The sequence below is a fragment of the Malus sylvestris genome, chromosome 16, assembly GCF_916048215.2.
Source record: "Malus sylvestris chromosome 16, drMalSylv7.2, whole genome shotgun sequence".
Lineage (NCBI taxonomy): Eukaryota > Viridiplantae > Streptophyta > Magnoliopsida > Rosales > Rosaceae > Malus > Malus sylvestris.
In genome coordinates, this window is record NC_062275.1 from 1,524,076 (window position 1) to 1,539,273 (window position 15,198).

General features: G+C 40.8%; 2 protein-coding genes across 2 annotated transcripts; both read right to left on the minus strand.

Annotated features, from left to right (window-relative positions):
• Window positions 1-3,716: 3,716 nt before the first annotated feature.
• Window positions 3,717-9,524, minus strand: LOC126606329 (phosphoglucomutase, cytoplasmic). Its single transcript, XM_050273700.1, has 18 exons — window positions 9,251-9,524; window positions 8,644-8,725; window positions 7,900-7,955; window positions 7,485-7,598; window positions 7,322-7,384; window positions 6,930-7,046; window positions 6,714-6,814; window positions 6,534-6,593; window positions 6,327-6,426; window positions 6,055-6,212; window positions 5,887-5,982; window positions 5,601-5,664; window positions 5,437-5,518; window positions 5,158-5,333; window positions 4,995-5,071; window positions 4,314-4,446; window positions 4,085-4,201; window positions 3,717-3,995 (listed from the first exon to the last, which is right to left on the minus strand). Exons 1-18 carry the CDS (start codon window positions 9,329-9,331, stop codon window positions 3,924-3,926), a joined length of 1,749 nt encoding a protein of 582 aa, XP_050129657.1. The 5' UTR covers window positions 9,332-9,524; the 3' UTR covers window positions 3,717-3,923.
• Window positions 9,525-13,609: 4,085 nt separating this feature from the next.
• LOC126606454 (HMG-Y-related protein B-like) lies at window positions 13,610-14,801 on the minus strand. Its single transcript, XM_050273849.1, has 2 exons — window positions 14,526-14,801; window positions 13,610-14,410 (listed from the first exon to the last, which is right to left on the minus strand). The coding sequence occupies exons 1-2, from the start codon at window positions 14,592-14,594 to the stop codon at window positions 13,919-13,921; spliced, it is 561 nt and encodes a 186-aa protein (XP_050129806.1). The 5' UTR covers window positions 14,595-14,801; the 3' UTR covers window positions 13,610-13,918.
• Window positions 14,802-15,198: the final 397 nt, after the last annotated feature.

The window sequence follows — 15,198 nt, forward strand, 5'->3', positions numbered from 1 at the left end:
TTTGGCAGTACTCTTGAAACTCCTTCGCGGCAGTCCTGCACTCGTTCTCTGAAGAGCGAGGCTCGCGTCCGCGGTTCAATACTGTGCGGGAAGAGAGAAGGGGGACGGGACAGCCCTGAAGATAGCCGAGCTGACGGGCAAGGAAGTTCGAATGGTACACTTCCCACCCCGACCGTTTCCCGTCGCAGCCGAGAGGAAGGTCGCGAGCAAGCACGAACGACCCCCAGGTTCGGCGAAGAGCGGCGTCCTCCTCTGCCGCCCACGTAGAGGTAGGCAGTTTGATGGAGGGGGGGGTAATCACGACGACGACAAATCAGGAATTCGTCGCTTGTGAGATCGTCAAGGGCAAAGAGGTACCTAAACACCTCTTCGGCCTGATGAGGAGGCGTTGGTCGGGAGGCTAGCTGAGGACCAAGAGCCTCTGTTGCTGAGAAATCAGCTATAGCCGGCCGAAGGGAGGCGAAGTACACCTGCAACCAGAGCTGGAAGACCCAGAGAGGGCCATTCTGGTGGGGGTCCACCGTGTGGAGAGTCGCCTCGGCCAGGCAACGGAAGAGGTGGGCAAGAATATTAGAACTCAGCGCCAGGACGCGACCACTGGCCAGGGCTTCGGCCACTGGCATATTCTCGACCAAACATTTGTTTGATTTGGTACAACAAATGTATTTATTGTACCAGTAGAAGAGGAAGGCTTCATGCTCTCCTTCTCGCAGGTCCTCTTCCCCTCGACCGGCGAAGTGAAGGTAGAGGGTGTTGTAGTTGAGAAAGTTCTTGTGGAGCTTCTGTATTTCATCCCTCGACGGGATGTGACCGTCACTATTCAGGGTCTCGAAGGCTCGACGGTCGAAGAGCGTCTTCAGATCGATATTCGACGGGTGCCCGGAGAGGGTCGCGTCGATAGGGATCCCGGTGGCCGAGGTCCCCAAAATGGCGGTGATGTCCAGGATGGTGGGACCAATGGGACCAAGGGGAAGGACCATTGTGTTGGTGGCTGAGCACCAGAAGCATAGAGCGGCTAGGAGCAGCTCCTTGTCAGGGACAATGTCCATCGACGAAAGGAGGATGGCGTCGTAGATGCCCAGGATTTTCCATTTTTCGCCGAAGAGCCGTTCCATTCGGACAACCCAGGTCGCCCAGGTGGTGGTCGTCGAGGGCCAGGAGCCTTGGGGCTTTGCCGCCTCCCATCTCGACCATTCAAACCCTTGGAGCAAGGGTGTAAGGCAGTGTTCCTGGAGAAGACCAGTGATGGTCGGCGGGATTGTTGCCTTGAAGAGAGGACCCAGGATTTGGTGGACGGTGCTCATGTCGTTCTCGAACCGTATATTCTTGATCGAGCTCCGATCAAGGATCTTCTGATGCTGGTCGCATTCCCGGGAAAGCTTGGAGATGAAGGAGGCCATTGTAAAAGCACAGCGTAAGGAGGTTTTCTGGGTTGGGGATTTGAGGACGAAAGCTTGGAATGGAGGAATGCACTTGAGAGCAAGAGTAGGGGATTTCAGGAAGTTTGAGAACGTAAAGTACAAATGAGGAAATTTCGGTATTTATAGAGTAATGGGAGGAAGAGCAATCGTTCGAAATTCAAAACAAAGGGCAAAATCGACCGGAGGAATCGTTGATCATGATGAGCATTTGGGGAATGCGGTTGAGAAGACCGACGGTTTTAGGTTTTGGGGGCACACGATCGCGTGTGACGGCGAAGTTAATGACGAAAGACGGTTCGACGCCTGCACGATGACAGGAGGGCTCACGGACTGATGAAATGGCTCGCGGATTGAGATAGTGGTCATAATGGCGAGACGGTTCGGGCAGGCGCACGCTTCAGACGTCATTATCGGGGATTGGCCATGTTAGGGGATGCCACGTGGCGAGTGGTTTAGCAGGATCAAGATCGTGCGATCATGTTCAATAAATGCGCCTTGGAACTCGGGTATTGGGATCCTGAGTGGTAGATTCGCTTCTTCAAGGCCGAAACTCGGCCGAAGGTTTCAGGCCGAGGACCTCAAAAGCGAGGGGGCAATGTTTGGGCCCAAAATAGCAGTTTGGGCCGAGGGAGGTATCACTTTCGGCCCGGGAAGACTACGGCGAGAAAGTCATGGGGGCTTCAGCTCATGGGCTTCTAGGCCTAGATCGGTTAAATCAGAGTGCAAGTCGAGTCCTAATACAATAGGGACCCTCGACGAGATCAGTAAAACTAGAAGGCGAATCCGGCTCAGTTAAGGACTAGATTCGTAGTCCTAGCAGAGGTAGGACTGATTGAGGTAACGTTAATCCGGAGAAGGAAACCTAGTTCGAATAGGATTAGAACTCGGGCTCGGTGTTCTGCTACTATAAATACAAGACATTCAGCAATGGAAAAGCACCACAAAAATCAATACAAAATTGCCCTGCGCAAACTCTCACAACTTGAGATCTTTTTCTTTTCCTTTTTCGCTGACACATCTTCCGTTGGCATCAACAGCACTGTGGAAGCAACCGGTGATATCTTAAGTCGGCATAGATAGCTCTGTCACCGTAGAGTCGGTCGGTCTCGCAGTATCTTCCGTTGGCATCAACAGCACTGCGGCGAGAACGGTCGACTGCCTATCCAAGTCTCGGTCGAGAAGGGTTTTCAAATCCTTGTTGGTCGAGGTCATCTCATTAGCCTTCTCGGCGAGGTGAGGTGTTACAGTTATTACATTCGGCACATTGTAAGCCGAATTCGGTTCGTGAACTTCGCAAATTAGCAGCCTTGTCTTCAGGCTCGAGAGCCCAAGAGGCCGAGAATTGTTCCTTCCTCGGCCGCAATCGCAAGACACAGAAGTCAGCAGCGCGCTCAACGTAACATCAACAAATTTACTCCTCGGCCGAGCCTCGGCCGACGAGTTGGCACGCCCCGCAATCACCGAAGGACGTAGTTAGCTTAGAATATATTCGGCCTGCGCACCACGTAGGCTTTGTAATTTCTAGGGTCAACATGATTATATAAAAGCATCATTCAGATCCACACAAAAAATCCTGATTTGAATTTGGGATGTTCTTGGCTAAAACTTGATGGATTTAAGAATTAATTAGTTTTCAATCTTAAACTAAACTAGTAACAATTGTTCTCACAGTACTTCATTGATGTCTCCTTAGGAGTTTGGATGGTCTAGAACGCCATTGGAGCGAAAGACAAGAACCAGAGAAGACAACGGAAGCTAACATTTGAAGGAGAATTTTTTTTGTCGCCCACCGCTTTAGAATTTTGAATAGTAAAATTTAATTACACAACAGAGTAATCACGTGTTTTATTTTTATTGGCCGAGATCCTTGATCCTTTTCCTGGGGATTTCGAGAATTCCGTAATCGTGACCGTTCATCGTATATCGTGTAATCGGTTTTCATTAGGAAATATTTATATTTAATTGTAAATTTTAAATAATTTTTTATCGCACGATATACAATGAACGGTCACGATCACGGAATCGCCGGTTTCCGACTTCCGGGACCCTGGAAAAAATTCTCCCGCTTACAAGTTACATTAGCCGTTGATTGTGGCTACTACTGTGCCACGTGTAGCAAAAAGGAAGCCAATTTCTCACGCATTTCAGCATCTCGAACAGAGAATTGAACGGATTTTAACCGTGGGATAAAGTAAGACACGAAGACTTGATTAGATGAAAAGTAAAGTCAAAATGAAAATGATTTTCGAGGGGCAAAGCGACATTCACAAACGCTTTCGGGGACCAGATACGCACTTGCAAAAAGCAAATTATACATTGGTTCAAAGCACACCAGATTTGGACAAGAGATTGCAAAACGTAGTTCGCATTATTTTGGACGAACAAAAATTGTTGGCATCGGAGTCCGACAGACCCATCAAAGTTACAAAAAAGGTTCTCTTATTACCAATACCTTTGATGAAAACAAGCCGGTCCTTGTTCATGGGATTTTAGGATGTGGATCTATGTGATGACGGTCGGGGCAGATCGTCCGGTGAACTCTTGCATCTTCGAAAGCTTAAGGGCAACCTCCACCTATATACACAGTCAGCGAATCAGAGCCAGCCCGAAAAACTTGGCCACAAAGTTTTAATAATAAGACTGAGATTAATGATTAAACTCACAAGAGGACTAAGTGCTTCTGAGGATTCTCTGCTGATTTTCGATGGATCCTTCTCATACTGCTCAATGTAGAGTCGGATTGTGGCACCTTCTGAGCCGGTTCCTGAGAGGCGGAAAACCTGCAATCATGTTCAAGGATGGGGAAGATTGACCAGCTCAAGTTAGCTCCATAAAGAGTATCCTTCAGAAATATATTTCAAAACAGATAAAACAAAAAGCATGTCAACTAACCAATCGTGATCCGTCCTCAAACAAGTACCGGATCCCCTGGTGTTTTGAGATGGAACCGTCAACAGGATCCTTGTACTCAAATTCATCGGCGTTGACAACATTGGAAACATCAGAGTGTAAGCCCTTCACAATCCTGTATAAATGAGCAGCACCAGTATGTCAATAAAAATAAAAGATCTCTTAAGAGTTAATTTAAGATGGCTTTCAGCTTTCACATTGTTTAAAGGAAGACAGGCTCAACTAAACTAAAGCATGTCAAATTTCAAACCATAATTGGACCTATCGGAGTGTTGTTTCTTCGAAACCTAACGGAAAATACCAAGAAGGTTCTCTCCAGACAGATAACATGTACATAACAACCCCAAATAGGCAAATATCCAACAACTAAACAAGGTGTCGCACAACAACGCAATTGAGAAAATTATCAAGAGAGACCGCCCTCACATAGACCAATTCTAATCTCAAATGAAGTATCCACAGACAATTATTGAATTAACAAAATTAACGAAACCGGGAACCCATGGACAAGAATTTCAACTCAGAACAAGTCTATGACTGTTGAACTTCCTTTTCACCCATTTTATATTCTTCAAGACGGGGCAAAAGCATGAATTTCCTGTTATGCATAAGTTTCCAACAAGTTTCAGTTAATAGTCTGAGAAACGACAAGAGTAAACATACTTGTTGACTTCAGAAAGATCAGATTGCAATTTCACCAAAGAAGCCATCAGTTCCTTTGCTTTACCTGCATCCACATTCTTCAAGAAAAAATATACAATAATTAAAAGCAATAAAAGATTCTCAAGTTGAACATTCGGAAGAACACCTCAAAATGTTACCAAACCTCATAGTCGTATCGTGTATAATAATGGCGACCAAAGGTAGCCCAATGCTTACGAACTATGTCCTCAACACTGACAAGCTTCTCCCCGCCAAGATTTTCCTTATTTTTATAAGCAAGTATGGATAACCAAGCTAAAACTGCCCAGATACCATCTTTCTCACGGATATGGTCGGAACCTGTCCAAGGACACAACCAATGACAACGCACCGAGATTGTATAAGTTTCTAACAATTCCAATGTTGATTTAACTACTTTAGAGTGTACTTCCTGAAAACTGACCTGTTCCAAAACTTTCTTCCCCACAAACTGAGCATAAACCAGCATCCATTAAGTTACCGAAAAATTTCCAGCCAGTAGGTACCTGGGGTTTATAGCAAATACAACTAAAGTTAAAATTTTATTATGCCAGCAGCATAGGGACTTGAGAGAGAAAGGGAGGGTACCTCAAAAAACTTCAAATTCAAATGTTTGGCTACAACATCAAGGGCAGCAGAGGTAGGCATGCTCCTACAAGTGGGAAAGGTCAAAAGATGATAATCAAGAACATCTAGGCATGAAACGAGATATCCAAAAGACGGACATTTTATAAAAAGATTATTCAAACCCACGATAATAGATTGCCAAATTCCAAAGTCCACAAATACTCTAGGAGATGAATGAAAAACTTTTAACAAATTTACGTTGCTCTATAATGAAATACACTGCAAGCTAAGCAGCACAATAAAGTACCTGGCAACTCCTTTCAGACCAGTTTTGAAGTAAGGTATGGCGTCAACTGCATTTGCAGCAATGATGGCTACAGAATCCGATGGGGTAACAAAAAACCTAATAAAACAAGACAAGTTATGAATGCAACTTAAAGACAAGATTAGAACTAATTCACAAGTCTGATGCTACCTTTTACCAAGGACCATGTTACGATCAGCATCACCATCAGCAGCAGCACCAAACTCTGGGGGCTCATCTGCAGTATTTGATTTACCCAGTCCCATACGTGCAACCAACTCCTTTGCATAGGTCAGATTAGGATCTGGATGCCCTCCTCCAAAGTCTTCCTGTTTGCATGAAGTCAATCACAGGGAAAAGAGTGAATCAAATGGATACAATGAATTTAGACTCTATATTATTAGTGACCATAAAACTAAACTTTTTTCAGAACATAGAAACACCTTGGGTACACAGTTCAGTAATGAGCTTTCTTTTGCACCAAGCTCTTCCACAAAAATACGTTTTGCATAAGCTCCAGCAACTCCATGAAGCGCGTCATAACTTTAACATGACGACAGAGATAAGTCACACCACCTTTGATACTATGTGTGTACCCAAAAAGGAACTATTGGACTAAAGAAAATGAAAAACAGGAGCTACGTACATACCAGAATGAGAATTTTGGAGATGATAGCAGCTTCCGGATAGACTCGAAATCAAAGATTGACCTGGAAAATGAGAAGTAATTAAGTCAAATGAACACTGTCCTGATATTAAGCTAAGAAAATCATACACAAAAATGAAACCAAATTCATAGAGAAGAGAGTTCCTCTAAGAGATGTGCTTACATCATCAATTTCACATAATCACTTGCCGAATCAAAAACATCAACATCAAAAGTTCCACCGTCCACCGAAAAGGTGGTGACACCTACTTCAGTGATATCCACCTGTCACATACAGTGGAAGTTCTGTCATTACAATAAATGGAACTCGATCCTGCAGCAGTCTTGTAATAAAATTTAAAGTAAATAAAAAATATGGAGCTTAGATTTGATGGATTACATCGGGTAGGTCGACTGTAAAATACTCCTTTATTTTTGTTGTGTTCTCATATATCTTGTCGGTGATTGACTCTGGAGCAGGTCCACCATTTCCCATGTTGTATTTAATCCCAAAATCCTGCAATATTACCAATCAGTACCAAGTAACAAATTGTTGGCTCTGCCAACTGTTTGAACAGACTATTATATTTACTTTCTTCTCCTAATTCCAAACAAACTTATTGTTTCATATTGTTCCTCTTCCAAGAAATATGTTACCATCCATCTCTTTGGAACTGCATCTTATTTGATGCTTAGATACCAGATGATTTGCAGGAATCATCCGATAATTATATAACGTTCCTAATTCTTTATAATTTATAACACAAGCATATTTAGGCAGGTATCACTAACCTCATTTGGGCCACCTGGATTGTGACTGGCGGTCAGTATAAATGCTCCTGATGCCTTTGATCCCTGGATTCAAATCACACACATATGAAGCAGTTCACAACCAATAATATTAATGGTGATGATGATTACAATAAGGGCTAGATCCTAACTCAATATAACTTACATCTGCACCAACTCTTTCACGTACGATAGCTGATACAGCAGGGGTTGAAAGCAACCCATTCTGACCGACCCAAACACTTCTTACTCCATTGCCTGCTGCCATCTTAATAATGATCTGTCAATGAAAAAACATTGTAGAAATAGAAGACATTACATTTCTCATTACAAGTTATATTAGAAGAATCAATAAATCCTTGACTCACCCACCAAAAAAAGAAAAAAAATAGAAGGGGGAAATGAGCTCTATCTGGCTCAAGGGGCAGGCCTTCCCAAGCCCAACCCTTGTCAATTGCAGCAAAAAGGTATGCAGATCCAAACAACATTTTCAGTTTCATTGCTTACCAAGTACAAATTATATACACCATCACAAGAAAATATCAAGTTGCATTCAGAAATTTTATGGAATGCAAAATTACCTGAATGGCATCCTTTGAGAAATACCGACCATCACCAGATACAACAAGTCTAGCACCTAGAAGAAACAAAAAACAATAAGCTTCGGAGACATTCTCAAACAAAAAAAAAACACTTGAAACTAAATCAACAAAATATTCAAACATGGGGAGTACAGCATGAGGGGTAACGTGTCGTTTTTGGTGAAGTGAGGAACGATATCTTAAGTATTGAGAGGAAAAAAAAAGGGAACTTTAACGAAAAGCTCCCGGTACTGTTCACTTTAACGAAAAACCACATTTTTATACTAAAAAGTCAATCCTGGTACTATTCACTTTACCCTTTATTTTGTCCTAATCATTAAAACTCAAAGTTTTCAAGCCCTTTTCATTAGTTTTCCTATTATCTGATCATTCTTATATTTCCCTCTATTTCCAAAAGCGGCAATCGACATTGTTGCTACCTGGCCAACATCACCTCTAGTATTGGGCGTCCATTTAATCTAACTAAATTCCTCCGTTCAATCTTGGACGTACATAATGCCTCAGTTTAATTCTTACCACATGACAAAATTATGAGTCTAAATGGCATCTACAAATACACAACAAAGTGCAACTCAGTAGAATCGTAGACAACAAAATGAGTATTATTTAGCATCAACTGACTTGCAAGTTCAAATGCAAGAATGCAAATGACTACAAATCACTCCATTGTGTTTGGCAAGGGAATAAAGAGCGACGAAAATAGTATGATTCAGTGATCCCTACCTTTAACTTGATCCGATGGAAGGGCATTGAATGTTGACTGAACAAAATTTTGCAAGTAATGAGGTTGCGTAAAAACTTTCACCTGAAAAGTTAAAGCCACCATTATACTAAGATAATCACAGCAATCTGAGAAGTCTATTTTAGCTTTAGAGAACAGGCATGCATTTTCTAACAGCCAATCTCTACTCTACCGAAAATAATATCGAATTTCGACTGAATCAATCGTCAACACAAATTTTATATTAGAATTAAACCAGTTTAACTAAGATGTAATTAGTTCATAAACTTCTGGAATCATATTCTGCACTATAAATAAGATCTAATTAGCTTAGAAAGATCTAAAGATCGGGTGCACGGATCAACCGGATCGATTTGATCGAACAGAGATCAGACTCGAATAATTTCAATTTCATACACTGATCAGAAATTTGGAAACAGCAAGACATCGGAAAACAATGCAAATTCACCAAATCAAACGACGAAAAATTGATCGCAGCAAACAGAGTGCAGAATTTCCCCGAACGCAACAGATCCAGCATTCATGCAAAGGAAATTCGATTACGAATTGAAAAAAAAAAAAAAAAGTGAGAGAGAGAGAGAGATGAACCTTCTTGCGGAGGCCAGAGGTTCCGGGCTTCTGGCCATCGAACGGCGTCGTCTCCACCTTCCTAACCTGCCCCGACGACATTCTGCTCGCTGAGAACAAAACGCGATTCAAATCACAGAGAGAGGTAGAGAGAGAAAGAGAGATCGGAGATTGGAGTTTACAGAGAGAAAGAAAGAGAGATTTATAACGGAACTGGAAGGTGACGAAGTGTGCTACGATTTACGCCAAATTTAATTTAGGTGAGTGAATGATAGACGTAAAAGATGGACGTGGAAGATTGGAGAGTGAAGAGGAAGATGGGATCGGATGACCTTTTTCTGCGAATACTGTAAAAATATTCTCCACCTAGCACGTTCGGTACCTATTCCTGTTACTTTTAGCCGTTGATCTTTGTTTTACTTTTATAGTCTGCCGCTGATCTTTATCGGCGTGTTTCCTGAGACGAAGAGAGAACGATTCCCACGGATTGTGTTTTTACTTCACTACCCCGCTGATTGCGTGCTAAGTCCCCCTACGACCGGTATTGTCGTTCAATTCTACGCCTTTTTTTTTAGTTTGTTAGAACCAACAATATTATGTACATTAACAGAATGAAAGAGTGGCTAATCTCACAATTAGATTCGACAATTTTTTACAGGACTTGTTAACATGACATTTAAGCGACACGAAAAATAAGCAATTTTAAGTCAACATGATAACTAATCAGGTCACAAGATAATAATCCGTTAATAACGAATCCTTAACAGGTTTATACGAGGGTAATATGCAAATAACCCTTTTTGACACGTTAAGAAAAAAGTTATTTTGATCATTTTAATTTTTTAAACTACTAAAAAACATATTATAAAATACAATAGTCATGGTGTATATGTATTTATGTATTATTGTATTATTATTTTATATAAATTTAACATTGAAAATAAATATATCAAGTAATTAAAAATAACAAACACATTACAAATTAAAAAATATCAAGTAATTTAAACATATCAAACACATTTGAATGATTTATGTTTCTACCATACTTGACCAATCCCGAAACTACTAAGTATCGGTCAACGTTATACCGTCAAGGACCCAAAAGAGTTTCCCTCCAACCAGGAGGCCAATCACAGCGCGACTTGTGTCGACATTAGAAGCCAATCATAGCGCGACACGTGTTAACATCAGAAGCCAATCACAACACGACACGTGTCAATGTCATAATAAAACTAGAAACTCTCTTCTATAAATAGAGATCATTCTCTCACAATATTTCCTAATGTCATTTGTATTAAATCATTCACTAGTACTCACTAAAGGAGAGCTTGAACCTATGTACTTGTGTAAACATTTCATAATTAATTAGAACTCCTCTACTCCATAGACGTAGCCAATCTGGGTGAACCACGTACATCTTGTGTTTGCTTCCATGTCCCTATCCATTTACATACTTATTCACACTAGTGACCGGAGCAATCTAGCGAATGTCACAAACTTAACATTTTCTGTTGTACCAAAGTCCTCACTGATTTTGTGCATCAACAATTTACAATGTTTGATTTTTTATGCTTAGTTTATGTATACATCGTTATTAATTAAACATCGTCAAGATAACTCTTGAAGACAATATATCTAGCCAAAGTTTCAATATCATTTCCTTTGGTGATTGATGAAAATTGAAGGGTTTTATTGTAATTGTACTTTGAACATTTGGTATTTTGTAGTAATGTACTAATATTTTTTTCATTAGGCTCATATTTTGAGATATGTAATACTTGGAAGACAAATGTTTTTTTTTTAATGTTTTGAAGTAATATTTATATGACAACGTGGTATGCTATACTAATTTAACATTATGTTTTCCTTTTTTTTCTCTGAGGTCAAATCATGTTTGTCATTTTCATTATTTTTTTATTTAAAATATATTTTCTTTAACAGATGGGTCGGGTCATATTACCTGATAATATTAACAGGTTGCTTTCAGGTCGGGTCATATTACCCGTTTATTTTAACAGGTGTTACACAACACATCTCTTTAAGATATCATGTATGTGACAAAAACAACACAAACACAAAAAGCATGACACAAATACCATGTCTACTCTCAATTGGCTATTAATAATGTAATTCAAATTCGTCATTAGCGAGAATTAAACCGAATACCTTTCACTTACAAATTTTATATTCTATTCCACGTAATAATTATTTTGTTATTCTTCCTCCTTAATTTGGATAAATATTTTAGGACAAGTTGATAACAAATTTTGTTTATGGTCCGCTTGATAACTAATTATATCTATAATCCTTTGATAACAATTTATTTATTTTTAGTTGTTTAATTTTTATATTTTGTTATCAAAGATCGAGATGAGAGTGAAGGAAAAAAATGAAAATAATTCTAAATTGTTCTTTGTATATATATGATTAACACAAATATCAATGTTCCAACTAATATTATACAAAACGAGTTAGTGGTTATTGTTAGTTGTTAAGAGGGAGTTAGTGGGTTAATTGTTAGTTGTTAGGAGGGAGGAATTGATGAGAATCGAACCCGCACCTAGGGGTGAGTTCGAAAAACTGAAAATTGGACCAAGACCGAAACTGCCAAATCGAACCGAACCGAAATATATTTTAATAATAAAAAACACAAAAAAAAATGTAGTCATGGGGTTTCAAACCCATTCCTGCTTAGTTGAGTGCCTTTCCCTTAAACCATTTTGACAGCAAATACTTTTCTTTAACCTTAGCCGCTTCGTTCCCAATTCCTATCTTTCATCATCCTCTTCTCCCCCCCCCCCTTCTCTCTCTCCCCCTCTATCTCTCCCTCTTTCTCTCTCTCCAACCAAATACAACCAAAACCCATAAATCCCACCTCAGAAATCAAGCTCACCCACTTCCCCAACCTCCATTTCCCATCTCCCCTCAATTTTCGAGTCAAATCGGCGAAACTCAATCGCCGAGGTAAGTGCTCCAGTGCTATCTATCACTGTGTCTCTTTCCATGCATCTACGATACCTATGTTTTTTTTTTCTTGCTGGTCTAGTCAAATTAGTAAATTTATGTGATTTATTAGCTTGAAATGTTGAAGCGATGTTATACAATGGGCATGTAAGGATTTGGTTTGGTGCACATTTAATGGTTATGGCTAGTGTGTAAAATGTAAATTCTTCATGTTTCAATATTTACTCATGAAGAACCGATTGAGACCATCTTTTGGTGTGGGGTAATCTGTTAATGTCAATTACTTGTACGTTTATCTTATGTTGGTGATTTTTATATTGGCTGTTGTCGTGATATTGGACATGTGTCTTTGTTGACGCTGAGCACACTCTTGATCCTACACTGGCTCAGTCTATCGGGGTAAACACTGATAATCTACTCTCACAACTTGATTTTGGCAAGCAAGCCCTCAGTCTTGCAGAGACTCTAATATCCAGATAAAAAAAAAAAAAAAAAACAATTTTCATGAAAAAAACCGAACCGGACCGAAATCGAACCAAAAAAAACCAAAGAAAAACCGAACCGAACCCACCCCTACCCGCACCAAGGTGCAAATGCATTGTTGTTGTCCGTCATTGCAATAAAGTGTCATCTGCCTCATTTTTTAATTGAATAGTATGAGTTATTAACACTTAGTATTACGATTATTTTTCTCTCTCCAACTCTTGGATTAAAACTTAAAAAATTTAAGTTTAACTCAGAAACAGTCTTTTTGTTCCAATAGTTAAGGGTTAAAATTTTAATCCGAAATTAATAAAGAATAAATTTAGGCCAAATTTTTTTTTTTCAAAATCAATTTTATGTAAATTATCATATAAAATCACAAATTTAAAACCAACATGTCCTAATATTAATAACGATGACTTTCACTAATCTCACTATATACGTGTATTTGCTCGTCCAAACTTTAATGATCTAGTCCGCTCAAAGTCAAAAAATTTAGATGAAAAAATGGACGGAAATCTCAGGCGTGCAATCCAAAAGGCGAAGATGCTGGTATTTTACTCCACAACATTACCTGTAAAGATTATACTTTTTTAAAACTGGAAAAAGCATCGTCTGTTTCCACAAACAGATAATAACCTATCATCTATTTTTTGCTTTTAAAAAAAAAGAAGAAGAAATCAACTAAAGATTTCGCTAAAGCAGTCTATCATTTCAGAAGTCGAAAAAACACATAAAAATATTTCAATCTCTTCTGATCATCATCGTGTAATTTACAAATACAAAAAATCAAATTCATAACGTACCGTGTAAAATACAAGTACGTAACTACATTTTGTTTATTTTTTGACCATTAATGTTTTACCCAATCAAGCAAACAAACCAACCACATCGCAGCACGTTGAAAAAAAGAAGAAATAAAAAGTGAAAAAGTAAATCAGAATCAGTCTGGTTTTAATTTTAACCCCTTTTTCTTTTACCTAGAGAGAGGCAAAAGGCAGAAAAGCATAAGAAGCCGCTGAACAATTTACATGGCGAGTTACACGTTACAACCTCACAACGCCGACACATCACCCACATACGCCCACTTGAAAGCAGAAATTAATATTAATTAAAAACGGTATTTAAACCATCAATTAGCCGAAAGCTAGATTCTAACCACACTAATTAAAAATTAATTAAAATAAAAAAAATAAAAATAAAAACTAGCACTCTCTCTCTCTCTCGCTGTCTGAGCTAAGCTCAACAGCCAACTGGCGCCACGGCGGTCTGCTTGACCTTAGGCGGCCTGCCTCTGCCTCTCGGCGCACCGGTAGCCGAAGCGGGAGCTGGAGCAGAAGACGGTGTCGTTTTGGCCTTCTTGGGAGGGCGGCCACGTGGCCTTCCAGTTCCGGAATGGCTCTTGGGCTGCGGTGGGGGAGCGAAAGGGTCCCTGGGCTTCGGGGGCCTGCCGCGTGGCCTGGGCGGCGAGGAGACAGTACCAGGAGGGAGAGGGGTCTTGGCCTTGGGCGGACGGCCTCGGCCCCTCTTGGGCGGCGCGTTGGGGTCGGGCTTCATGTAGTTGTTCTTGACCAGAACGAGCTCGCCGGTGTCCTTCATCATGTTGAGGTGGTGCGCGAGGAGCGCAGCGTGAGTTTCCGGCAGATCGCCGTACGTTGACTCGATGTGCTTCGCGATTGCCGACTTGCTCGACCCGTTGCTGTCGTTCAGGGCCTCGATGGCCGCCATGATCAGCTGAAGGACAGAAAAATCAGTACAATTAGCAAAACCCAGCTGAAATTAAGCGAAGATTAAAAAGGAAAACCTGTTTGGATGCCAAGAAAAGAAAATGAAGGAAAATTGTGGGTACCTCTGGGTACTGGGGGAGGGAGGGAGCTGGCGGCGGTACCAGTGGGTTGTTGGAGCTCTCCATCGCCATGAGAACTTCCTCTAAAGAATCTGACTGAGAGATGGGGACTGAAACCGTTTTCTAGAGAGAGAAACTGAAACCGTTTTCTAGAGAGAGAGAGACTGTTGGTGTTGGTTTGGTGGGAAGTTCAGTCAGGCAGAGGGGATAAGGAAAGAAGTGAGGATTTAAAAGGTTGGTTTTCCCTTGATGATCGGACCGAGGGAAAAAGGAAGGAGGATGAAGAAGAGAGATCCGACGGTTAGGGCTTGCGAGTTTGTGTTACAATCCAACGGTACAAGACCCTATAGCACTGGTCACATGGCTCGATGACGTGGACGAAGGACTCAACTGGGCGAAATGACGTAAGAGTCCCTCAATTTAAAATCGTGCCTTGTCCCAAGCGCTTCGAATAATTTGAGTTAGGATTAGATGGGGCTCTGATGTCCTCACCTTCGCTAGGCTCAGAGGCTGATTGGCCAAAACGGTGAAGGAGGGCAAAATGGTAAAAAGACTTGGCCAGTAGGATGTTGACATCACATCGAACGCTACGGAGCGGCAACCTTTGATTCTTCCGGGATTCAAAAATGGGTCTTCTCTCAGATCCAGCATCCAGTGCAGAGTGGCCCGCTTTAGG